This window comes from Cyclopterus lumpus, chromosome 15 (assembly GCF_009769545.1).
Source record: "Cyclopterus lumpus isolate fCycLum1 chromosome 15, fCycLum1.pri, whole genome shotgun sequence".
In the NCBI taxonomy this organism is placed as follows: Eukaryota; Metazoa; Chordata; class Actinopteri; order Perciformes; family Cyclopteridae; genus Cyclopterus; species Cyclopterus lumpus.
This window is the reverse complement of record NC_046980.1, coordinates 5,624,586-5,652,063: the sequence shown is the minus strand read 5'-3', so window position 1 is coordinate 5,652,063 and position 27,478 is coordinate 5,624,586. Positions and strand designations below refer to the sequence as shown.

Sequence of the window (27,478 nt, the reverse complement as noted above, 5' to 3'; positions counted from 1 at the left end):
TCGTATCAAATTGTGCATTGGACAACTGGATCAGCTTTCAGTCTTACAAAGCAAAGACATCAGCTTTTGGTCTCACCGGGCCAAACACACACACACACACACACACACACACACACACACACACACACACACACACACACACACACAGCAGTTTAGTCATCGGTGTGTCTGTCCAATAGTCTGTCTGTTTCCTTGTTTTCTCTCTCAGTCCAACAATCACAGACAGCCCAGTCCTTTGTGTCACTTAGACCCATGTCTTCCCCTTTCTCTTTCTGACACACACACACACACACACACACACACACACCTACGCTCTGCCTTTCACCTAAACTCACTCACCCACGCTCTCTCTCTCTCTCTCCTGTCTCTCACTTCTGTCTGTCTCCCATCACTCGTTCCCCTGACACACCTTCTTGTCGCCTCTTCTCATCCCAGCTGATGGATGGACAGACTGTCTTCCATCTCCGTTGTGTGTGTGTGTGTGTGTTGTACACACGCACACACAATGTTGAATGTTTTATTGTTGCTTTGTTTTAGAGTCTCTGTAGTCCACTCACACACATAACGTAGCTAAAGATCTCTGAAAAGCTGATTGCCGTCTTCAGTGGGAGGGGCTAAGATGCAGGGAAACATGGATGCACTTAAAGGCATTGGCATGAACCCAACGTTAAACTGTGGCCCCTCATCACAGGATATATGGCCTTTTGTGTGAAATTGAAGATTTTTGTATCAACAGAAATAGAAATACAATTTGTTCCCCCCCCCCACCCATAACAATATATTCACAATATTCCATTTGGACGTCAGCATACATGAGTGTTGTATTAGTTCCCATCTGTCTCGTGTATTATGTTTATTTCTGTGTGGGTGTGTGTCTCCAGCTGTTTCTCGGCCCAGAGCAGCATTGAGAAACCAGGTCAAGTGTCTGTTCCACAGACGACTAAACACACCTCCTCCTCTTCTTGCTTCTCTCCGCCTCTCCTTTTTTTCCCTCCTCCTCCTCCTCATTTAGATAAAAACCAAACCGTGTTTAACATTTTTATATTTGAATAGAGGACACGACACTTAAAAACACGGCTAGCAAACGTGATATTTCTGACACAAAAAACGCATCATTTTGCATACGTCACCAAAGGAGGGTGAATACACGAAAAGCGTGGAGGTCAAAAAATAAAACGATGGGTTCGATAACGTATTACATTTTTTAAAAATGTTTTTTGTGTCAGCGCAGTGTTTGTGGTGCATATCCATTAGTTTGTTTGTTTTGTTTCTCATCCAGAGACGGTTGAATGTGCATATGTGATCGTGTGTGTGTGTGTGTGTGTGTGTGTGTGTGTGTGTGTGTGTGTGTTGTCCCCGGGCCCTCAGTGTTCCTGTGTGTCAGAACACAGCTGGTGAAGCAGTTCATCCCAGGGGGCCTTGAGTACAGCCAACACACACTCACAGTAACCGTGTGTGTGTGTGTGTGTGTGTGTGTGTGTGTGTGTGTGTGTGTGTGTGTGTGTGTGTGTGTGTGTGTGTGTGTGTGTGTGTGTGTGTGTGTGTGTGTGTGTGTGTGTGTGAGAGAGAGAGATCAGCTCCTCCTTCTCCCCACACATCGCCACCACATCTGCTTTTTCCCTCAGTTTGTCTCGATCACCTCAACACGTCGATGATGCCTGTGAAAAGTATTGCACTTTTTTTTTTAAAAGGACGATCAACTGCAAAGCACTCGGGCTGGGAATGTGGGTGAAGCATCGAAGGAAAAGTTCCTTTTAAGCTTGGACACAATCCACATTCTTTCCACTGGGGGAAAAAAATAAAAATGCTGAAAGACTCATAAGTGATTGAAACAATCTTTCCTCCGCCATATCTCAAAACCATAAAGCTCACACGAAGACGGACTTGTCGGGAGAGTGAACGCAGATTCTGTGAGCCTCTCGAGGAGTCCATCCCCTCTCACAGACACGGCGGCTCGAGCCGGCTGCCATCTGGGATCGCGGTAGTCACGTGACCGCGTCAATCAAATTGATTTTATTCCTCCAAATTTGCGAATAAGTATTCATTAACCTGAGAATATTTGGCCTGTTAGGACTGAAAAATGCAGGAAGGAGCCCGAACATACCAGCGCTTGGTTTTTCCTAATGGCGGTTTAGTCGTAACAGATGATGTTACATGTGGGGTGGGGAAGGGGAAGGGGAAGGGGTGGGGGGGGGTTACAGAGGACAGGGTCAGGGCACAGGGGGGCATGAAGACGGGCTGGGTGTAGCGCTGCGTTTTGGTTTAACATATCACTGCCAGCTGCTGCTCAAATCCCGCGTGGAGGTACGAGGATCCATTTGACTTCGGTCTGGTTTCACATCGACAGAAGTTGCCCGTCGTATGTTCGGATGACGAGCCGTCTGTGTGGGCCACGGCCACCGGGGGGAGGGAGAGTGTGTGTGTGTGTGTGTGTGTGTGTGTGTGTGTGTGTGTGTGTGTGTGTGTGTGTGTGTTAACCATTCGTAGACATGCTTGTTTTTAACGCCTGCTTCATCATACGTTTGTGTTCCCGTCGATTCCAGTCAACGCAAGAGGGAATTAATGCAAATTAATAACGCGTTTAATTAGAATATCAAATTGTTCTGTGAATTCTGAAAGTGCTTCTTTTTTGTAAAATATTTTTACGCACGTAAGAAAAGATGGTCTCGTCTTGATCTTCGTATATGATGGAGAAAAAAAAAAAAACGAAGAGTGTCAAACTTTTATTGTGAAGCTGAATTGATCTGGAAAAGATCTCTGCGTGCACGGTTGCATTCAGGACCACCACCTCCATCTTTAATGTCTCCCCGAGGAGGAGCGGCTCAATGGACTCGTGTGAGCGCCTCAATTTAGTCACTTGCAGGGAGGCAGAAGCCCTCAGGTCCAGTCTCTGGTTTCTCCCTCGGTGGTCAGCAGTGTCAGCGCAGGGAAGTGTTCCCAGCCTCCTCCTCCTCCTCCTCCTCTTATATCATTCCATTCTTCTCTCGCTGGTTCACCTGTTCCTCCTCCTCACTCTCTCATTCCTCCTCCCTGGAGAGACTCATCACCGCAGCAGTTGAGGCGTTCGATAGAAGCTTTTAGTTTACATCTGCAGCACACAAGGGCTGACCTGACACCACGACTGTGTGTGTGTGTGTGTGTGTGTGTGTGTGTTTGTTTTTGGGGTCTCACTTTACCGTTTACCGGAACCAGTGACACTAAGCTGCTATTCTGTGGTTATCACATCCAGTGAGTGTGTGTGTGAGAGAGTCTCGCCCTCAGGACGTGCGTTAGTCATACATTCATAAATAGCAAAATCTTACTGTAGGATTTAACTAATCAATCACATAATTGATTAATCGACCGTTCATTTTAGCTGTACTTGCAAAACATCTTAATCTGAATGAGTTCAGCCGTGTAAATATATTAAATGGCATTAAAAGAACCTCAGATTTGTACTTGAGCACAGTGCTAGAGTAAACAAAGCTTACATTGGGATATTTTATCTCTTATGTCTCATTTAAAATTGCTTTGCTTTAACCAGATACTGTAAAAAGTCAGATTCATCTGAGACCAACAGTCTCGCAGTGCATTGAGGAGGCGACGCATTGATGAGAAGTTCTCTCAGCTCCTAGTGACGCTCGTTCTGCTTCCATAGAGCTGCTTGTCTTATGGACTGCAGAGAGAAACGAGGCCACAGAGTAATATGTGACCGGAGCAAAGAAAGAAACGCCCCTAAACAGCTCGGCGGGTTCAGAGGGTTATGAATCTTGTTAGAAAATATACTCTTAATTTCCTTGAGCACTTCACTCAGAAAGTAAACTGTGTGTGTGTGTGTGTGTGTGTGTGTCTTCTCTGCAGACAGCATTAAATATTCATCCTTCTGCTCGTATTTCTCCTCTCATCCGTCTATCCACCCCTCGCTTGCTCCCTTCCCTTCTTCCTCCTACCCTTTTCTAAATCCTTCCTTCCTTCTCTTGCCATCTTTCTTTCCATCGTTTGCTGTTTTGAAAGCACACGAAAAGTGTGAGGCGGGCAGCAATAGACGGGAAGGAGTGTTAAAATAAAGAGAAGGGAATCGAGTTGACGAGCTTCTCTCCTCCTCTATCGATCATTTATGAAAAGAAAAGAAGTTCAGGTCCTGTGGGGCGACTGTGTGTCTTAATGTCTCTGCATGTGTTAGTGTGTGTGTGTGTGTGTGTGTGTGTAGTTCTGTTTCATGTACGATCGTATTCTCCGATTGTTGTGATGTGTGTTTGTGTGCGCGATGGACAAGAATAATGTTTGTCGCTCTGGTTTCACATCCACACGTCCTCTGGGTGTCAGTGTTTGTAAGCAGGAGACTTTTAGAAAGGAATTGAATCTGGTTCTGTGTGTGTGTGTGTGTGTGTGTGTGTGTGTGTGTGTGTGTGTGTGTGTGTGTGTGTGTCCATGTCCATGTAAACCTATCCGAGTACAGCGAAGGGGAAATTTCAGCCCAGTTATTGATTTGGGTCCGGCCCGTTTCAGGGGTCACCGCGATGTCAGCGTTTGTGTTATTATCGCTGTTATTGTCTGCTGCTTTTAATTCAACACAACACGGTGACATTAGACCTCATTGATTCCTGCGGGCGGACGAGCTGCCGCATATCAAAATAACACCGGGACACGGCCGAAGGACTTCAAAGACAATAAAAGGTCAGACGTTGTAACACAACGAAACTGATGATTACCAATAAGCGGTTCAATAAACCTGCACGCGTCGGTCGCAGAGGGAAGGATGTCGTTCTCCACGGCGCGCGTATTGAGGTTGATTACAATTATTCATATTTTTCTTTTTAAGACTGTTCTTTAGCATGCAAAGGGGACGTTTGCGAATAGGAAAGCCATTAGCTCTGTCAAATGATCACCAAAGTTCTAACCGTTCATCCCGACCACATTCCCGTCGACAGCTAAAGCTCCTGCTGCTCCCCCCTAGTTTAACTTTACAGTCAAGTTATTCTCCTTTTTCAAAAACACATTGATAACATCTTCATTAAAGTCTCCAAAAATCTAAAATGTTATATAAAAAAATAGGGATTCTGTGATTCAAGCTAACTGGGAAGTACTCTTTATGTATAATAAGGGCTTACAGCTATACTTCCTGTGATGGAGTACTTTTCCTCTGGTGTAGATGTTGTCCTCCTTACTGCCTGTAACTCTTTCACCACCAGTGTTGGGGATTGTCTCTCACTCATTCCCTCTCCCTCGATCTGCCTGTCTGCATAAACGTCCTTCAGCATGTCTGTCTTCTAAACTCTCTCCGGCCGCCTCACTCCGCCCGTCCATGTGTCTCTCCCCCGTTGCCCCGTCTCTCTCTCTCTCTCTCTCTGCCCGTCTGTCTCTCTTGGCCTTCGCCGCGGGCCTCTCTGTCAGGATTACATGGCGTCAGGTTGGCCAACATGGACACCGGTGGTGGGGAAACAAAATGTTCCTCTCCGCACAAAGCCGCTCTAATCCCCCAACCCCCCCCCCCCCCCCCCCCCCCCCCCCACACACACAGCAGAACCTGATTACAGAAAGCTGGTCGACGGGCATTAAGACAGACAGACAGACAGACAGGCAGGCAGGCAGGCAGACAGATAAACAGACGGACAGGGCAGCACTGTGCTGGCTGGTTAACTGACTGATTAGTTTATTGGCTTTTTGGCTCACCGACTAATTAACGGACTTTGCTGACTGACCGAGCTTACCTGTTTTCTAATTGGTTGATTGGCTGCCACCCAGGTGAGTGAAAGCCTGGCTGACTCTCTGACTCGAGCTGCGTGGCCCCTTGTCGAGTAACTGCTGACTGTTCTTAGACCTGAGAGAAACACATCTTCCTCACCACAGTTGGCAAGTTATACATCGTGATTACGCCGAGATAAAGCTGATGCAATAGATCAATGGTTAAGTGCCGTGTTTGTTGAAGACGTTCCAAAGAGATTCAGCGATTCTTTTGTCGGCTGTAGTTTATGGAGCGAGGACAGCAACCGTCGTATTATTTCCCTATTTTTATTTTTTTCGGTAACAGAAATGTTTCCCTTTTCAGTTCAGGTTGATTTTATTTATTTTATTTATTTTATTTATTTTATTTATTTTATTTATTTTATTTATTTTATTTATTTTATTTATTTTATTTATTTTATTTATTTTATTTATTTTATTTATTTTATTTATTTTATTTATTTTATTTATTTTATTTATTTTTATTTATTTTTATTTATTTTTATTTATTTTATTTTTTTCTCCTATGAAGCAAATTAAATCAAATGTGTTTGATGTTAATAAAAAACAAAAGAAGAAATTTATAATTTTCCCATATTGTGAAACATTGTTTTCTCCCTATTCAAGTTTATAGTTGTCAATGTAAAACATTTTTTTGCACCTGTATGCTTCATAACCATTCAGTCAAATAAATCTCTTGGACCCGCAGTTAAAAAAAACATTTTGAATGATGTTGATTGAAATCATGGTCCACTATCAACATTAATAATTCGCTGATCATATACTGTATCTAACTTGCTTCGAATGTTCCCGTGCTATAGATCTCTTGAATTTTAATCGGAGTGCTCTTTTGTTCTTCTGTCCTTTCAGCCCTCACCGCCTACACCTACCTCACCATCTTTGACCTGTTCAGGTGAGCGTGTTCTGTAACATGAGTGCGTTTTCTCTCATCAGCTTTGTTCCCAAATTATTGTACATATACATTTTTAAACAGGGAGCGAGAGAGAAAGAAAAAAAAAACTGAATTTAATGAATGAACAATGTCCCAAAATGCAATTTTGTAACGATTGCATGCTTCACTTCATCTAATATGGTTCCAATGTTTTTAAATGAAAATAAAACTGTGATACGTGCGTGATCATTATTTATTGCGAAAACAAAAACGCGTGAGATCTGAGACGACACAGCTGTGCCGAGGTTTGCCGTTTTGATGGAGAATTTCCACTCATGAAAAATTCATTCTGAGATTATGATGAATAAAAGATAAATGACAGAAGAGGTGAACTTTAGCTGACCTCGCTGTTTTCATTGTCTTTATCGTTTGGTTCTCACTGACTCACTTTATTTAGTTGTCACTTAGTTGTAACCTGCTCTCCTCCCTCTGCAGCCTGATCACATGTCTCATCAGCTCCTGGGTGACCATGAAGAACCCAGTCAGGTCTACTCGTTCGGGTGAGTTCCCCATAATCATCTCTGTGTCATATACCGTGTGTATCTATATGGTTATGTGATCAGTAAAAGCTCCACCTGTGTTTGTTTGTGTGTTCTCATTCACTGCTGACACACACACACACACACACACACACACACTGTAAACACAGATGTAGCATCAGTTACTGTTGTCTGGCTCAGCCGAACGGCGTGTGTGTGTGTGTGTGTGTGTGTGTGTGTGTGGTGTGGTGTGTGTGTGTGTGTGTGTGTGTGTGTGTGTGTGTGTGTGTGTCTGTGTGTGTGTGTGTGTCTGTGTGTGTGTGTGTGTCTGTGTGTGTGTGTGTGTCTGTGTGTGTGTGTGTGTGTGTGTGTGTGTGTGTGTGTGTGTGTGTGTGTGTGTGTGTGTGTGTGTGTGTGTCAGTTAGTTAATGGGCCAAACTGTATTTGCAGCTGACAGGTGACCTCTGACCTTGAGGTGTGGAAGAGTGGTGATCAAGTGGAAATCTGCTTTTCGGCTTCATTTGGCTCCCATAATACTTCTGTCTGTGTGTCACTGTGTGGGCTTGTGTGTGTCTCTGTGTGGACTTGAGTTTAAATCTGAGTGTGTGCGTGTGTGTGTCACTGTGTGGGCTTGTGTGTGTCTCTGTGTGGACTTGAGTTTAAATCTGAGTGTGTGTGTGTGTGTGTGTCACACTGTGTGGGCTTGTGTGTGTCTCTGTGTGGACTTGAGTTTAAATCTGTGTGTGTGTGTGTGCGTGTGTTTGTGTGTGTGCTATTGGTCCGCCTGTAAGAGAACAATGGCTCAGCAGCAGATTGCCCAGTTTAGCAAACAGCAGCGTCACCTCCTTTTAAACAAAGTAGGAGTTCTTTAGTTTGATCTCCATCACTTCAACTTGTTTTTCTGTTGGGGAGTTCATAAAATATTTTATTAATACACACACACACACACACACGACTGTAAGAAATGATCCTTTGATGGAAATCTAAAGACACTGACTCTGTAGATTAATTTAAGCATTGAAGAACATGTTTATATTATTTTAACTTCTGTGAGTCTTTATTTCAGGGGGTTATTGGCCTCTACTGTTTTGAACTGTTGTGCTGTATTCACAATATTGGGGATGATATGAGTAATTATCCAGCAGACGGCAGATTTTCTACATGGCGCCCCTTTAGATTAACCACCAGCTTTGACAATGTAATACGTGACCTTTTGACCCGGCAGCATGGAGGCGATCAGGCCAAACTGTGTGTGTGGGAGAGAGTCGTGTGTGTCTGTGTGTGTCTGTGTGTGTGTGTGCATGTGTGTGTGTGTGTGTGTGTGTGTGTGTGTGTGTGTGTGTTGTGTGTGTGTGTGTGTGTGTGTGTGGTGTGTGTGTGTGTGTGTGTGTGTGTGTGTGTGTGTGTGTGTGTGTGTGTGTGTGTGTGTGTGTGTGTGTGTGTGTGTGTGTGTGTGGTGTGTGTGTGTGGTGTGTGTGTGTGTGTGTGTGTGTGTGTGTGTCCACCCTGCAGCCCCAGTAAACATAGACGACCTATTAACTTGCAGGTGTCTGTCCGTTGCCTCAGTGACTGAACAAAGTTTTTAGACTTTCAGACACAATTTAAAATTTTAAAAAGTTCCGATAAGAGAAGCTGTTTCTGAAGGTCAACTTCACGCTGAGCTCCACGTGGATCAACTGCTGCGCCTTGGTCCATTGAGCCAAGATGCTATTGTGCTCATTTGATGCAAACATTGTTGCGGGTCCAGTTTTAATGGGGAACAGAAGCTGACCTGAAAACACCTCAAATCCTGCTTTAATTACAGCCTCACTATCTGGATGTCTGTCGCTTGATATATCTTTCTTAATATTCATAAGCCCTCACCGTTTCCCCCCCTCCGCATGCATAGTGACACATTGAGTCCACACGGCACACACACATGGACACACACACACAGCTCGGGCAGACGGAAGCTCTTAACTCAGTGGTATTATTCTGCTTTACTGGGGCAGACCACCAGATCACTGACCGTCCATGTCAGATTTAACCCCCTTAAGCCCAGCGGACCCCTCGCCGAGTAAAAAGCTGCTCATCCTGTACAGACTGGGACAGGATTGACCCGGTGAAGAGGTCAGGAGTTCGGCAACAGTTGCAACTGCGAATCTGACAGTTACTCTCATTCTGCTCGTTTAAAAAATACAAAAAAATGTATATACATTATTATTATATTATTATTATTATTATTATTATTATTATTATTATTATTATAAGTTTATTTCTCCAACTCAACATTGATTCCTGGTAAACACGTGATCCAGTCACAATGCCCTATCTTAATTTATGCAGAATTAAAGCACATTATTGGAATTCTATTAATCAATAAATTTGCATTATTGTAGGTTTTAGTTTGCATGTTCATTAAATTAAATTATAATTATATATTAATTAAACATTTTTTGACGTTAATTTAACGTTATTGTTATTTTTTTGTCCATCTAGATTTATTTATTTTAGGATTCAGATCAAAGTCGTCTGCATGTTTAACATCTTTGGATTAAATAATGTGAGAATATCTGACTGCAGACGAGATGATCTTCCAAAGACCTGCAGCAGCTTTCTCTACGTCATAATAATTAATAGTTAGTGGTCACATGTTTTCTCTCCCGATGAAGAAGTCATGAACAGTAAAGTTTCACCAAACAAAGGAAGTGTCCCGAGGCTCGGTCATGGCACACCTCGAACTTCACCTCAGGGTTGATGCCACAAGGAGTTCCTTTCTTTCTAATGAGATGTTTTGTGCATTTCATTTCCTGTTTTTTTTTTTTTTTTTACAGCATGGCGTTTTAGATCCAAGGGTCTATAAAGAACGGCCCATGCAGCCAAACTCTGCCCACTTTGTTGGCTTCCTGGTTTTCTAGTATTTGAATGGATGACGACATCTCTCCTTATCTCCTGCAGGTTCGACAGACTGGAGGTTTTGGCTGTTTTTGCCTCCACTGTTCTCATCCAGCTGGGAGCCTTGTTCATCCTGAAGGAGAGGTGTGTATGTCTCTCGAAACACACACACACACACACACACACACACACACACACACACGCACGCCGCGCTCGCACAAAGCACGCGCACACCTCAACCGTCGACGTCGACCTTAAAGGAGACAATGAAGGACGAGACATAAAGACAGGGTTGGAAATTCTGAGAAATTTGAAAGAACATGCCAGATAAAAAAAAAATTAAAAAAATGATCCAACCAAAAAGAAAAGAGGAAACGGCACTGGAATAAAGTCTCCTCGCCGTCTGTCCCTTCAGGCCTCCCTCCGATCTGCCCCAAAATGATCAGTGCGAACAACAAACGTGTCTATTGTTCATATTCACAATTGGAAACTAGCAGCTTTCGGAAGACTCCGGTGGGGCATAAAATATAGTTTTATTTGTTTTTGTCATAACAGTTAATTTGCTTTTAGAAAATAAAGTGAATTTCAATTTACCAACGCTGGCTTTAAGATCCCCAAGTCTCCGTCTTTGTGTTTTTTTTTTTTTTTTGTGTGTCTACATCTCTTCCTTTGTCTAAATTCACTCTTGTCTCTCTCGATTAAAATTTCAATTATTTTCTTAGCGTGACTTAATATTTCCAAAGCAATACACAAAATAAGTCCAATTGTTTCTTTTGTCTTTGTTTTTTTTTCTTCTTTCCCTTCCACGTTGTTAGTTTCACCAGAGTGCTTTGCTCCACTCGGGGTGCATGTTTTTCTCCATTCTCGGCCACCAAATAATAATAAAAAAATGCGATAATTGGACCCCAGGATGTTTTAGCTCCATTCGAAAACATTAGGCATAATTGCTACTTTCAAAGTATATTTGATGCAAATACTTTTATACTTCAACTAGGTAAGATTTTGAATGCAGGACTTCTACTATAACAGAGTAACTCTACACTGACTGGTATTATTTGTACTTAACTAAAAGATCTGACTTCTCCCTCCACTGATATTTAATAATATTATATACGATACGCTATGTTCATGAAATTATAAGAAGTGCTATCTACCAGTTTTGAGACCAATAAATAAACATGTAAACACACTTTTAGAGTCTAAAGGCGGCAGCTTTTAACATTTTAAAACACATGTGCAAAGATATTAAGACACTAGAAACGTGTGTGTGTGTGTGTGTGTGTGTGAACAGAATTTTATAAGGCTGTGGGAATGTCACTGCCTGGCTGTCATGACAAACATGTGTACACACACACACACACACACACACACACACACCTCCAGGCGGCCGGGTTTGGGGTTGTCTTGCGGTCAGTTCTCAGGGAAGGGAGGCGGACATTTACAGCACAACACTATGGGGTCAGATCAGTCTCAATAATTGCAAATGCACACAGAGAGATTTACAAATGCGCACAGAACAATTTACAAATATGTTTGATTTACAAATGCACACAGAAGGATTTACAAATAAATTAGACTCACAAATGCACGCAGAACGACGTGTCTGTGTTTATTTATTTGTCAATCGCACTGCATTTGTTTGTGGATTCTTCACATGTGTGTGTGGATTTATGAGACTCTCCTGCCGTGGCTAGATCCGCAAATGCGTTTTTTTCAACATAGACCTAGCTGTAGCCAATCAGATGTCGCCCTCATTTTCAGCCAATCACATGAGCGCATCTCCCCCTCCCCTCCCCACGGGGCTGCCAGCGTTACAGTTGCACGATTTGCAGAGGGATACACAATTAATGTACACCCCCCCCACCCCCATTGTTGTAAGTCATTGAAAGTTCGGTATAATCTTGTAAATCTTGTAGAAAATCTTGGCGCGGCACGAATGACTCGAATAGAGCGAAAAGTTCGCCCGCTGCCATTCAGACGTCGTCGGTGAAAGTCACCGAGCTGTGATGTTATGTATAAATATATATATATATATATATATATATATATATATATAGTGACTTTCACCGAGCTGTGATGTTATGTATATATATATATATATATATATATATATATATATATATATATATATATATATATATATATATATATATATATATATATATGATATTAATGTTATGAACCCAAACACGAGGGCGTTAGATGTTCCGACGTTTATGGGATGTCCACAACAAGTATAAAGTAGAAATAGTGGATGACGGAAGTTATAACTGTTTCCACGGAGTAAAGCCACGGAGATAAGCCACGCCCCCTCTAAGGCGCAAATAAAGCGAATGACGCTCATGTGATTGGTTGAAAATGAGGGCGACATCTGATTGGCTGCAGATAGGTCTGTTTTTTTTAAAAATGCATTTGCGAATCTAGCCACGGAGTCTCATAAATCCGTACACACACATGTGAAGCAATCCACAAATAAATAAACACAGACACGTCGTTCTGCGTGTATTTGTGAGTCTAATTTATTTGTAAATCCTTCTGTGTGCATTTGTAAATCAAACATATTTGTAAATTGTTCTGTGCGCATTTCTAAATCTTTGTGTTTGCATTTGTAAATCTCTCTGTGTGCGTTTGCAATTATTGAGACTGATCTGACCCCATACAACACACACACACACACATGCAGGTCGAACAGTTGGCAAGCTGTCTGCAAACACTCTTGTTTGGCACTTTGGCCCTTAAGTAACTCTTAATTGTCTTAAATTCAAGGGATTTCACCATAACCGTGGGTTGAAACTGACAACAAACACACTTTACAGGTGCAGACCTTTTTTAATTAGTTTGGTCTTCTTTGGAGACTCCTCCGTGTCCACGTTGAGACGATAAGAAAGGCCGTTAATCGACTTTCAAAAAAAATACCTCTCTTTGTGTCATTTTCAATTCAATTACCAAAGCAAATATGTTTATCCAATAAAACTTTAATTCAAAAGTAATTTGTCTGCCTCCGCTTCGGTGTGGACTCGAGGAAGAAGATCAGTGTGGTATTAAAAGGTCTTTAAAAAAAAGTCTTCACTTCACTTGGTTCAACCCTGCAGTGACCCCGAAGACGGAGCCCAACACTAAACAGTTCTCTCCCTCTCTGTGCTCCTGTCTTTATTTTGCCAAATCCCTGCATGACACACACACACACACACACACACAACCACACACACACACACACATACAAACACATACAAGAGTAAGGTTGCCAGCCCGTAGTTTACAGTGCGTGTCATGAATGGCTCAGTAGGGCAGCAGCACAGAGGGAGGAGACAGACTTGTGTGTGTGTGTGTGTGTGTGTGTGTGTGCTCGCTCCATTTTGCTTGTTTTTTCGTGTGGTGTTTGGAGTCTGAGTGCCTGTTAATGTATTTCCTGTTTTCTCTCTCCGTTTGTTCGCTCCTTGTCTCCTTTCATTCATTTCAATTGTCTCGATCGCTTTATCTCTAGCACACACACACACACACACACACACGCACGCACACGCACACACACAGTCAGCGTAGTCCCACCTGGCCAATGTTGTTGACTGTTTGTTTCTGTTTTGTCAGTGTGGAGCGCTTCATGGAGCAGCCTGAGGTCCATACGTAAGTATTTTCCCTCCACACACACACAAACAAACACAAATTCCCTTATGCCATTTTCAAATAAACACTCACAGCATGATATGCTCTTGTGTGTCCTTCTGTACACGTACACACACACACACACACACACACACACACACACACACACACACATACACACACACACACACACTGCCAGCTGTTGTCAGAACATCCCTAATATTTGGGTCAGATAGACAGACAGAAGTTCTCAGTCAGTGAGTGACAGTGATATGTTCATTGTTAATTTCACTGTGTGTGTGTGTGTGTGTGTGTGTGTGTGTGTGTGTGTGTGTGTGTGTGTGTGTGTGTGTGTGTGTGTGTGTGTGTGTGTGTGTGTGTGTGTGTGTGTGTGTGTGTGTGTGTGTGTGTGTGTGTGTGTGTGTGTGTGTGTGTGTGCGCAGAGTTCATTAAACATGTGCAGACTGTGTCGAACACACTCGCTTCAGGTTTCTAAAATGAAGAAAAAGAAAAAACAACAACTAAAATGTGTTCTTTTTATGCCCCTTGAGGTCAATTTGTGACTTTTGGGGCGATACTTTACAAACGAGTTAATAAAAGTTCTCGAAGAGGTTTGTGTATCAAACCACCTTCAAGTGTTGCCGAGTCCATCATTTCTATCAGTTATAAGCAGTTAGTCTCCCACTCTGTCGTTGCTCTTTTACTTCTCTCGCCTGCTTTGGTCTATTCTTCTGTAGTTGGCTCCCTCCATCTTTTCTCTCTCTCTCTCTCTCTCTCTCTCTCCCCATCCATCATCCCTCCATAATAAAACAGATTAGTGGCGGCTTTTATAACCTCCAACACAATGAGACTTGTGTTTTAACGTGTCTCCTGTGACGAGATTACCCCCCCCCCCCCCGCCCCCCCCCCCCCCCCCCCCCCCCCCCCCCCCCCCCCCCCCCCCCCCCCCCCCCCCCCCCCCCCCCCCCCCCCCCCCCCTCTTGTTTCTCTCCTCTCGCCCTCCTCTGTCTCTCTCGCCCCTTCTCTCCTCTTCTCTGAGTGGATGTGATTGAACGGCATGAGAGATGACTGCTAACCGAAGGGACAGGTGTCTGCTGGGTAGATGGACGCTCTCTCTCTCTCTCTCTCTCTCTCTCTCTCTCTCTCTCTCTCTCTCTCTCTCTCTCTCTCTCTCTCTCTCTCTCTCTCTCTCTAATCTGTCCGTAGAGAGGGAGACGGGTTTATCACCCAGTTGTTGTGGCTCACCGGCGGGCAGCCTTTCGCCCCCTGCTGATTGTTTGGACCCATTTTTAGGCTCTTAAATGGATTGTCCCTTGTGATTAGTATATTGGAGAGTACTGGTGTGTGTGTGTGTGTTTTTGCTTTTTGTGCTTGCGTGCAGGGTTTGGAGAGCTGTACTATATATGTATGTTAGGTCCATTTAAAAGTTACGATTGATCATATGGATGGAAATGAGAAACGATACGCGCAAAGATGATAATTCGTGCATATTCACATCTGTGCATTGTGTTGTTCGCAGACCCTTTTTGTGGACTGGACACTTTCTCATAATCTGTCATTATCGCAGTCGACTCGTGTCCGTGCACGATGCAGTCTCGACTCCTTTCTGACACATTTTTGATCGGCTTTCCCCAAACGCGTCTTTATGAAACCGACAAACTTCAGCTTTAGTCAGCGCAGTGTTCTACACCGGGCATGTTTCATGCACACGGCTGTCACCTGAAGCGCCCCGGGAATGTTATTTATACACAACATGAACTAAAATTGGTGATCTAGTACTGGTTGTCGTCATTCAATCAGAACATCGGCGGTTCGATTTCCCCGGCTCCTGCTAGCCCACGTCGATGTGTCCTTGGGCAAGACACTTAACCCCAAAATTGCTCCCGCGTCTGTGCCTACGGTGTGTGTGTGTGTGTGTGTGTGTGTGTATGAATCTTAGTTACTACTTATGTAACTTTTGCTCCTCCCATCAGTGTGTGATTGGGTGTGAATGGATGAATGATGTCATTTAAGTGTTAAAGCGCTTTGAGTGGTCGGAAGACGAGAAAAAGGTCCATTTACCATTCATCTCAAATCTACCACTAACTTTTGAGATGGTAAGTGACCACTTTATTAGGTAATAATAATATTATAATAATACATTTATTTATATAGCACCTTTAAAAACAGAGTTTCCAAAGTGCTCTACATATAAGCAAGGTAAAAACATAACATCAATGCAAGTAAACATTTCAGAAAATACATGAGGCAATGAACACAATAGAGGAATAGAAAATTACAAATACAAAATAAAGCAGAACAGACAAACTAAAATAGGGGAAACAAGGGGAAACTGCATAAAAGGACGACATCACTTAAAAGCAGTTCTATAAAAATGGGTTTTAAGAAGTGATTTAAAAGAAGCTACTGATTCTGCTAGTCTTATCCCCGCAGGTAGGTCGTTCCAAAGTCGAGGGGCTCTGATGGCAAAAGCACGGTCACCCTTTGATTTAAGCCTTGACTTTGGAACGGCCAGAAGGGCCTTGAAGGGTCTTGAAGGGCCTTGAAGGTCCCCACCGGAGGATCTAAGGCTGCGAGCTGGCTCATATGGGGCTAACATTTCAATGATGTAGCTTGGGGCCAGACCCAGGCGCGCTTTAAAAGTGAGCAGCAAAATCTTAAAATCAACTCTAAAACTAACAGGGAGACAGTGGAGAGAGGCCAGGACTGGAGTCATGTGATGCCGTCTGTTAGAGGCCGGGACTGGAGTCGTGTGATGCCGTCTGTTAGAGGCCGGGACTGGAGTCGTGTGATGCCGTCTGTTAGAGGCCGGGACTGGAGTCGTGTGATGCCGTCTGTTAGAGGCCGGGACTGGAGTCATGTGATGCCGTCTGTTAGAACCAGTCAGAAGCCGAGCTGCTGCATTCTGGACTAGTTGGAGGCGGGAGATGGATTTTTGATTTATGCCGGAAAGGAAATGAGAGAAAATGAGTGCATGAATGACTTTTTCCAGATCTGATCGTGACAATATGGGTTTGATTCTTAATTGAATTGAAAGAAGCAGGACTCAAGGAGTTAAACATTACACCCACATTTCTGGCAACAGGTTTTAAATAAGCAGCCAGGGGACCAAGTTGACTCTTGATGAGACTGGTGTTATTGTTTGGGGAACTGAATAATATGACTTCTGATTTGGAGTTATTGAGCTGAAGAAAATGTTGAGCCATCCAGCAGTTAACATCAGAGAGACAATCTAAGACAGCAGCCAGGTTCTCTGGGTCACCAGGTCTCAGCGGAAGGTATAGCTGTGTGTCGTCTGCATAGCAATGAAAAGATACGTTGTGTCGCTGGAGGATTTGGACGAGTGGAAGCATGTAGATAGAAAATAAAAGTGGACCTAAAATTGAACCTTGTGGTACACCACAGGTAATGTGAGTCTTGGAAGACGAGTGATTACCTATGGTGACCGAGTACGATCTTTCTAAAAGGTAAGAATAAAACCAGCCAAGTGCAGTGTCCTTGATGCCAACCCAGGTTTTGAGGCGATCGATTAAAATGTCGTGATCTACAGTATCAAAAGCTGCACTAAGGTCTAAAAGAATTAAAAACGGAGCTCTCCCCCTTGTCTGCTGCTAAGAGGTCATTAGTTACCTTGAGGACGGCAGTTTCTGTGCTATGAAGTGCTCTAAAACCTGACTGAAATTTCTCAAATATATTATTATGATTCATAAAAGCTAGGAGTTGTGTTGAAACCACTTTTTCTAAAACTTTTGATAAAAATGGAAGTTTTGAAATTGGCCTAAAATTGGAAACAACAGAAGGATCAAGCTTAGGTTTTTCTTTAAAAGAGGTTGTACGATTGCATGTTTAAAAATCGATGGAAAAGTACCACTTGCTAAGGAGCTATTTATAATTAATAAAATACTGGGCCCTACAGTGCCAATAACCTCTTTGAGAAATTTAGTAGGAATAAAATCAAGGCTGCATGTGGCTGATTTCATGTGTGATATAAGTTGGGATAAAAAGGGCAATGATACAGGCTGAAAATGACTAAAATAGTTTTTAATGTCCCTACTGGCATGTAAAACTTGGGTTGGGGGGGTAATTTGTTGTCTTTTTTCATTTACCTTATTAAAATAATGTAAAAACTTCTCACACATCTCTTGTGAGGCATCAATAAAATGACAGGGGGACGGGTTTATGACCTTGTCTATGACCTTGAATAAGACTCAAAAGGGTTTGAATGATTGTTTAGAATTAAATTGGAGAAGAAAGGGTTTTTTGGTTCTTTAACTGCCTTTTGATAGTTATTCATTGCCTCTTTCCAAATATTATAAAATTTGTGGAGGGCAGTTTTTTTCCATTTTCTTTTCTTTCTCCTACAGTCTCTCTTAAGTTCTTTGGTGGATTCATTTAGCCAGGGCTGTGGTGTTCTGTTTAACTTGTTGACCTTGTAGGGGGCAACAGAGTCCAGGACAGTCTGACCGGTGTGATTAAAAAGAGAGACCAGCTCCTCAGTATCAGAATGTGGATTAAAAGCAGTTAAAGAAGCAGCAGTAAAACACAGAAAATTTGCTAGAAGACATGGAATTAAAAACCTGGCAACGGGCAGGTGTACTGTGAGTTGTGGGATGTTGGGATAAAACCACACTGAATAAAATTGCTTTGTGATCAGACACACAGATATCCTTAATTTTAAAGTTTTCGGGGCTGAGACATTATACAGGACGAGGTCGAGGATGTGACCCTTTGAATGTGTCGGCTGCTTTATTGCCTCAGTGAGGTTAAAAGATTCCAAAGTGTCCTTAAAATCTTTGACAAGAGTCTGAGACGGGCAGCAGACATGCATGTTAAAATCCCCTAAAATAAGAATTGTATCATATTGTGACATAAAATAGGCTAAAAGTTCGGCAAACTCTTGGATAAAAACACTGTTAGACTTTGGCGGTCTGTAGATTATAACAATTATGACAGGGTCTTTAGAGTTAACCATAACACCAAGATGTTCAAAAGATGTATAGTTACCATGTGAGACGGGAGAGCATTTGAAACCTTTTCTATGAATAATAGCAAACCCCCCCTCCTCTGCCTGACAGCCGGGGTTGATGAAGGTGGGTAAAATCAAGGGGGGGTTGCCTCTATAAGAGGACTACAATCTCCTTCAGATAACCAAGCTTCTGTGATGACAAAAAAGTCCAGTTTGTTATCAATCATAAAATTGCGGCATAAAAAAGACTTATTATTTAGTGATCTGATATTTAAAAGACCAACATTTGCCAGATTCCTATTAATTGGAGGTAGTGAGGGATGTTGCAGGGGAACTCTAATCAAATTATCATGGTTAGCTCTTGGGGACTGTTGTTGTGATGACGAGCTGCAGCGATGCGCTCGGCCGACCAGGTACATACAGACACAGCTACACCTGTATAATCAATTAATGTTTCTAATGCTAAAGACAGGTGGCATTTAACTGGACTACTTAATGTTGAGAGGTGTTTCAAATGCTTTGTCAGAATATAAGAAACACCTATTCAGTATAGTGAAGTCCAACATTAAAAAAAAAACCAGTTGTATTGGATTGCATGAGACGTACCTAATAAAGTGGCCACTGAGTCTTAAAGTGTGTTTCGTGAAAAACCAAAAATACATGTTGGAACTGACGTGTTTTGGTTTCCCTCTGTGTCCCAAAATGCTTTCCCCCCCCCCCCCCTCACAGCGTGTCTCCACACTGCACCTTCACGTGCGCACCATTTGTTCACGTTACTGTCGGACAGCCCTGTTGGCGAGATGTTTGTCTAACCGCGGTCCCTCTCGGTGTCTCTCTGCAGCGGCCGCCTGTTGGTCGGGACGTTCGTGGCTCTGTTCTTCAACCTGCTGACTCTGCTGTCCGTCAGGAACAAGCCCTTCGCCTACGTCTCAGAAGGTACAGCCCCCCCCCCCCCCCAAAAGCTCCACTTCAGACGGAGCGTATCAACATCCACGGTTTAGAACCGTGTTTTAAAGTCGGTGGATTAGTGATTTTCTTTTTTTGTTTTTGTGTGTGTTTTTTTGTTGTGTTTCTCCCCTGGACAGTTGAGGTTTGGTAATCCTCCCCCTCACTGGGGAACGGGGACAATTTGGCTTTTGTTTTATTTTGGGGGGGGGGGGGGGATTACTGAAGTAAAACCAAATGCCGGCTCACTTGTTTGGCCAGTAGATAAATCACAAATTGCTGCATTGGGATCAGAGGTTAGTCCCTTCCTAATTGCAGGAATCAGTAAGTTGTACAACCAAACACAGTTGTGTGGTCTTAAAAAAAATATGACAATATGACTTTTTCAAATTATTCTTAAAAGATTAATTTTAGGGTGTTTTTTTTGGTTGTTTTTTTTAAGGACATAAGGCAAGTTGACATGCGACACTGCGTACAAACTGGATTTACACAGGAGATGTGATTTGGGAAGCTGTTCAAACATCGTGTTTTTCCACATATCCTCACGATGGATGAGCTAGAAACAGAGAATGCTTGCATGAATTAAATGATGAATCAGTTATTGACTAATTGATTACTTGAATATTAGGTTCCAATTTTAAAAGAACATGCCCAGCAGATGCCAGTCGGCCTCAGCCGACTCCTTTTTTTTAAGCCTCCGCTCCATCTTTCGTAGCACGTTGTGTTTTGTCTTTGCCTTTTTTTGTCTTCTTCACAAAGTTTTCAAAAACAAGAAGAGAGTTATTGTGCTGTTGAAGACCGTTAACGTAATGTTCCATCCTCTCATTTAGGAACGACATTAACCAAACCTCTAACATGACTACGCAAAGTATTGAGGCACACAAGTTATAGGACACACACACACACACACACACACACAGATGCAGACGGGGAGGCCAGGCCAGTGTCGACCCCAGGACATATTAACCTTACTGAAACTCTACCTCTAATACATACAGACTGCAACACACACATACGGGCTGCAGCCTCCATCTCACACACACACACACACACACACACACACACACACACACACACACACACACACACACACACACACACATTAATTTACAGACACTATAGTACACTTATTACAAACAGACATGCATGGAGAAACAGATTTGTTTGAAAACTCACACACACAATTATAACACAGTGTGTCCCTTGGGCCAGGTAGTGTTTTTGGGGAGAGGAAGAGAGAGAGAGAGGAAAAGGAGGGAATGAGAAAAGCGAATGAAGGAGAAGAAGAGAGAGTTACGAAACAGAAGTGAGAATGTGTTTTTTCAGCAACATTGGTTCTAAAACATCCACATCCAGTGATCCATCCTTTACTCTTTCACACTCCAGTCCCTCCTTGTTCCTTTCCTCTCCCCTACCCATCCCAGGATGTAAGTTACTGTAAAGAGATGAAGAAGGTTTGAAGGAAGGATGGAAATAGGAAGAAAGACCTATTTGAAAGTTCCTCTTCTCTTGACTCTTCCCTCTTGTTTCCTCCTCTCCTCCCTTTTTCCTCTTCCCTGTTTCCTCCTCTCCCCTCCTCTCATGTACCCTGTTTCCTCCCCCTACCCCCTGTATTGGTTCAATAAAGGGATTTAGAAAACCAAATCTTCTGTCCTCACATCTTCTCTCCATTTCCTCCTCTCCTACTCAGTTCCATCTCGCTCACCTCTCCCCCTTATTCTCCTCTCCTATCCTCCTGTCCTCTCCCCTCTCCTCTCAGACTGACTCAGAATTTGTATGAACAGTCTACTGATGAATGAGGTCAGTGTGTGTGTGTGTGTGTGTGTGTGTGTCAGCTGTCTGCTCTTGCGTTCGTAGCAGTCTCAACATCACTTAACATCTGACATTTTGGGATGGGAGCAGGATGAAACTACACACACACACACAAACTCACACGGGCACTTTACTTTGCCAAAACACACAATATCTCTCACTCAGTGCACAAACACACACACACGCACACACACACACACACACGCGCACACGCTCTCGCTCTCTCTGGCGGAGCGAGACTAAAAGTGCATTACGCAACCATGTTCCAGACAGTGGTAATGTAGTGTGCCAGAGGGCCAGGCTGGAGAGACATGCCAACACACACACACACACACACACACACACACACTCGCACTCAGGAACATTGTCCGCCCTCCTCGTACACACAGATCATAAATAAGTCACTCCATTAAAATGTTTGTTTAGACTGACTCATCCTGCTAGCAAAATAAACAAACCCCCCCCCTCCCCTCCACACACACACACACACACACACACACACACACACACACACACAGACACACTCAGGTCTGAGCAGGATGGAAAGTGAAGGGCCTTTGACCCGACGCCGAGCCTTCGGGTCTCGCAGTGTCGCCCAACATTAAAGGTGGGACGACGCAGCGGAGCGCGAGCGCTTCTCTTTTTTTTTTTTTAAAGACGAGTGGGTGATCCGCCCGCTTCCCCTCCCCAAAGGTATTTTTAACCCTCGTCGTGGAGAAGAGGGTTAACTGTTCCCCGCTCGAAGTGGTACCTGCTCCCACGCGCGTTCAGATTATTATTATTATTATTATTAGCAACTTAATGCTGCAGTTTGTGTGATTGTTTGAAGAAGGACAGAGTTGTGTGTGTGTGTGTGTGTGTGTGTGTGTGTGTGTGTGTGTGTGTGTGTGTGTGTGTGTGTGTGTGTGTGTGTGTGTGTGTGTGTGTGTGTGTGTGTGTGTGTGTGTGTGTGTGTGTGTGTGTGTGTGTGTGTGTGTGTGTTTAATATTTCATGCAGCCTTGAACTAGAAAGATGTTTCTGTGAAACTGTGAAATGTTCTGCCCTTCAGTCCAAAGAGAATTAATACTCCAGAGATGTAACGTGAAGATAAAAAGATCACACACGTTGTTATTGTCGTGTTTAAATTAGAAAGTGACCCTTTTTTTTTTTTTTTTTTTTTTTGCGAGAGCGGAAGCAATTGATGAGTTGATCACAAAAAAAAGACGGTGTTATCGTTTTGATGTCAATTATCAAGCAAACCATGCATGTTCTGGTTCCATATGAAAATATGTTTCTGCTCTTCCTCTTTAGTTTATTATTGGAAGGATGTGTCTTTGACTTTTGATTTGTTTGTCAGACAAAACCAGTCATGCAAAAGCTACGTTTTTTTAATTTATTTTTGTACTATTACTATAAATTCTATAAACTAAACAGTAAACCGATTGATGCGCAACATAATTGAGGGCTGCAGTTGCTTATTCATTTCTGCCAGAATTGAGTTGTTAACTTCATGCTGCAATTTAATGCCACAGTCACGCTTTTTTTTTTTTTGACACCCTAACATTCAAAAAGACAGGTCTTAAGACTCTGACGTGTGAATAAAAGATGCATGCCTGAATGATGTTGCAGGCCGAAATGTGACCGTGAGTGCAGCAATATACTGCGCCGGGATGTCTTCAGACTTGGTTATTTGCCCCCAAAAGAAACCCATTGACACACGCGAGGAAGAGGGTTTCTCCAGGAGGAGACAGGAGGGGTGTTATAACTAATACATAACCCTGATTATGAAAACCTTATTTAAACCTGACAGATTGTTAGTGACTTAAACAACCAACAGAGCAGTTTTTTATGTTTGTTTTTAAACTGATGTGATGTTCATTGAAGGCATCTCTCTCTCTCTCGCTCTCTCGCTCTCTCTCTCTCTCTCTCTCTCTCTCTCTCTCTCTCTCTCTCTCTCCTTTTTTTGTCTCCAGCGGCCAGCAGCAGTTGGCTTCAGGAACATGTGGCAGATCTGAGTCGGAGGTAAGAAGATCGGGAATCACTTTCTCTCACCCCTCCTCAATCTGCCTCTCCTCTTCTCTCTCGCTCTCTCTCTCTCGCTCTTTCTTTCGCTCGCTTTCTTTCTCCCTCTGTCTCTCTCTCTCTGTCTCTATTTCTCTTTTTTTTTTTTTCTCTGTCTCCTCTCTCTCTCACTCATCAGCAGATTTCAGGTAGGAACAGGAAGGATCATCTTACACTGACTCAACGCGCGCACACACACACACACACACACTCTCTCTCCTGACAGTGTTAAAAGGGCCCATCCAGCCTGTCACAGTTTACAGTGTGAATTTGTGTGTTCAGGTGTGTGTGTGTGTGTGTGTGTGTGTGCGTGTGTGTGTGTCATATATACATATGACCTTCCCTCTGGGGTCAAAGGTTATCGTCAGTCATCGCGAGGTCAGACAAACAGATTGGCTCATTGACTGAGACCAATGATATTGTACAGATCTGCCCAGCTTTCCCCTCTTGACCTTTAGGGTCAAAGGTCACTGTAACCCTGTTATCTGAGATTAACCTTTTAATAAAACTACACTAAATCCATCGCGGCCCGTTCACCGCTCTCGTTAGTTCAATTTAAACAACAAATACAAGTCGCAAATTATTGCATTTACGTCAACAACGTCGCCGTTTTAATAACTGTCGAGCGCAGAGAGATTAATAAGCAAGTTAGTGACAGTAAATTAAGTTTTCCACACCTCGTATTACATCCTTCGTTATGTTGCCATAGAAACATATAGCCTGACTCCAAAGCAGACGGATGCTGTTGTGATTAATATTACATCCCACTGTGTATTCCCCCATCTTAAGTGGGATAAGTATAAGGACTCACTCACTCGTGCCCTAACACACACACACACACACAAAAACACACACACACACACACACGCACACACACACACACACACCAGAGTCAGCAGCTCAGTTGGTGCAGGTTACTCGGGGCGACAGCCTGGAGAGCTGTGCAGCAGTAGAACTGAGCTGTGATTGGCTAAGAGGGCAGAAATGAACAGGACGTCCCAGCCTAGTTTCCTTTTGTGTGTGTGTGTGTGTGTGTGTGTGTGCGCACGAGCGACAGAGATGCTCTGAATGCCTTCATAGCAGCACTTAGTGTGTGTTTGTGTATGTATGAATGTGTTCGTTTAACAGTGAGTGTTTGCTTGACTGAGTGTGTGTGTTACTGTCTGTGTTGTAATAGCCTGTCCCTACTTAACCTCAACAGGGTCTGGGGGCCAACTGGGTTATATAAAGCCTGCTGCTCTCTCAGCTTCACCAGCCAGAAGAGAGTGTGTGTGTTTGAAAAGCTTTTTTTCGTGAATAATGGTGGTTTTCTTAATGAATTAAAGGTTGCATCACTCATACAGCGTCAATACGTACGTGTCTGTACAGTTAACAGAGGGAGTCCAGTCCAGTGTGGGGCCAACAGGGCAGAGTATCAAGAGTGTGTGTGCGTGTGTGTATGTCGGATTTGGATTAACACACACACACACACACACACACACACAAGGTCACATGTCAAATTATATCAATGCATCAATTATGGGATCGCCAGGATTGTCAATCTCGTCCCCCCTTCTTTTGTTTTCTTTGTGCTTTCTTTCCCCCTTTTGTCCTTTTCTGTCTGTCTCTCTCTCTCTCTCTCTCTCTCTCTCTCTCTGCCTTTCCTTTCCTCCCCTGCTCCTCTGCTCTTTTTATTTCCTATGATTTATTTGCTTCGTCACTGTGGATTTAGTTGGAACGAAGTAAATAATTACCGCCACAACCCTTTTCCTCATCAAATCATCAGCCTTTTTCAAACCCAACGTGAGACGACGCTCCCGGCGCGTCGCTTCAGAGGCCGTTGACAAACACAAACACGTGTCCGTTACTCGCAACCTTGGCTAAATTCCTGCGGGGAAAGACGAACGCCAACCCAGCGGCTCAAATGTTGTGACTCACCGCTGAGTTACCGACTCTGTGGGCTTTGATATGAATCACGATCCGTGCTCGTGCATCTGCCGTGGAACCGTCTCGGCAGTCCTTCCATTATTCCCCCGAGGACGTCATCCCTAACGGCTTCTCATCCCAACCAGACTCACATTCCCTAATTACTGGACGATCCTACAGTAATCCACACGCACACGCACACACACGCGCACACACACACACACACATTCCATTACCCTTTTTCTTCCTCTCCAACTCTTCAGTGTTGTTTTTTTGTTTTTTTTAAAGTCCCGCCCACAGCGAGCACGTGACCCCTCTGAATGACATGTTTGACATTAATTATGTGTTGACATCCATGTCACCGTTTTCTTTTTCTTTTTTTTTTTTTCTCTCTCTCTCTCTCTCTAAACGTCATCTAATGACAAACGCCTTGCGGCCACCCGTCCTCTCCTCTCCGTGTCCGTGACAGCGCCCCGACGCCATCGGGGGGGGCCGCGGCGGCTCCGGAGCGCTGCCCTTTTTTTTTTTTTTTTTTGACGTATTAGAAATTCAATCCGACACGTTGCGGCACCGGGCCCATTCGCCCCGGGAGTCGCGTTCATAGACCCGGTAATCGGTTCCAGGAACGCCGGGCCTGGGCGTGTGACACGGAGAGCGTTCGGGGTCGGCTCTGTTTTAGAGTTTTAGGGGGAATCGGCCGAAGGTCTTGAGGGCAACCTCGGGGTCGTTTACCCACGTCAGGCTGGTTCAAACTCATATCCCAAATATCAATGAAGAGAAATAGATTTTAATTGGCCACAGAAACATTAGCGAAGCGTTGATGGGACACAATTGTAAATATCTTTTAGTCAACATACAACAAATTGCTGCACTAGTATCGAGTTATTTTTGCTTTCGACACTCGATGTGCGTGACATTATTTGACATTTGGGGATGAACCATTTTGAAAGAAATACCTGATCTTCTTCTGATATTTCAGTCTTAATATGACTAGATATTATTTGAGGAAATTCTAGTTTTCAACGTTTGCATATATTTGTATTAAAGCTATCTTTAATAGTAGCTTTAATGTAACTATCGTTTTCTTCACTACAGATGTGGGTGGTGACCGCAGCTCGTTAAACAGCTGTGTCAGTTGGCGACAGGAGTTATCGATGCGTCTCCTCATTGACCTCGTCCAATTAGGCTAACAGCAGTCAAGTCCCTCTGATTGAATCTGCATCCGTGCAGCTGTCGTTAAAAACCGACCAGTCAAATCCCACCGTGTCCCGGGACGTTACGCCGCGGCGCCGCCTTCCTGTCGTCAGATCGCATCAGACCACATGAGATGCATCACTTCCTGCCGATGGGCCTTTGATCAAGACTCCGGCTCTGCAGGTGTTGCTCTGTAGACCCCGCCATGACCTTTGACCATTAGGATGAAAACATCCCCGGGGGGGATGCAAAGTTACCTGTCCTGTTCGTATCTGACACGACACAGAAGCCCAGATATGCATTTAACGGTTATTTTCATTATTGATTCATTGAGAATTTTATTAAAATGTTTTTAACAGACCAAAATATTCAGTTTCTCTTCACAAAGGACGAGAAAAATCTGGAAATAGTCTTTTTGGTGAACCAGTTGATATTTTTTCTCATTTCTGTCAATATTATCAACGGATTAATGAACTAATCGGTGCTCACAAGTCGAGTTGGAACATTTGTTTGAGTCTCTTTTGGTCTTCCAGTCACTTCAGTGTAAAAGAAAACCATGTTTTAATCCCACCTGTGCTCTCTAGTGTGTGTGTGCAGTGCTGAAATGAATTCATGAATGAATACGTAATTTGGTCACATTACAAAAACAAAACACATTTTTTCATCTTTTATGAGTAAAAGTAAGATTTAAGAGTACCTGAAATTATAGTAAACAAGATTTATTATAATTGCATGAAATAAACTACTCAACAATCATACATATCGTGTATGATGCAAAGTATACGCCGGTCCAATCAGCTGTTCCATATCGGGTCTGAAGCATTTTCATAAAGACTTGTAATAGTAGAAGAGACAAACAGGCCACGAAACAAAACAACGATGATCCCATCAACTGCGGTTGAAGTCACCTAAAGTCCATTATGACGGTGTGATCGGGTTAAAGGTCTAATCCCCGAGATCAACACAAACACACAGGCTGCAGCTTAGAGGAGGAAGAGGAGGAGGAA

The 27,478-nt window shown here is 43.3% G+C and overlaps 1 protein-coding gene across 1 annotated transcript in view; it reads left to right on the top strand.

Annotated features, from left to right (window-relative positions):
• Window positions 1-27,478, top strand: part of slc30a6 (solute carrier family 30 member 6) — a 45,185-nt gene that overhangs the window by 11,477 nt on the left and 6,230 nt on the right. Inside the window, 7 exon segments of the mRNA XM_034551923.1 lie at window positions 6,574-6,616; window positions 7,091-7,128; window positions 7,131-7,155; window positions 10,072-10,152; window positions 13,594-13,629; window positions 19,416-19,510; window positions 23,285-23,333. Coding sequence (XP_034407814.1) covers window positions 6,574-6,616; window positions 7,091-7,128; window positions 7,131-7,155; window positions 10,072-10,152; window positions 13,594-13,629; window positions 19,416-19,510; window positions 23,285-23,333 — 367 coding nt within the window.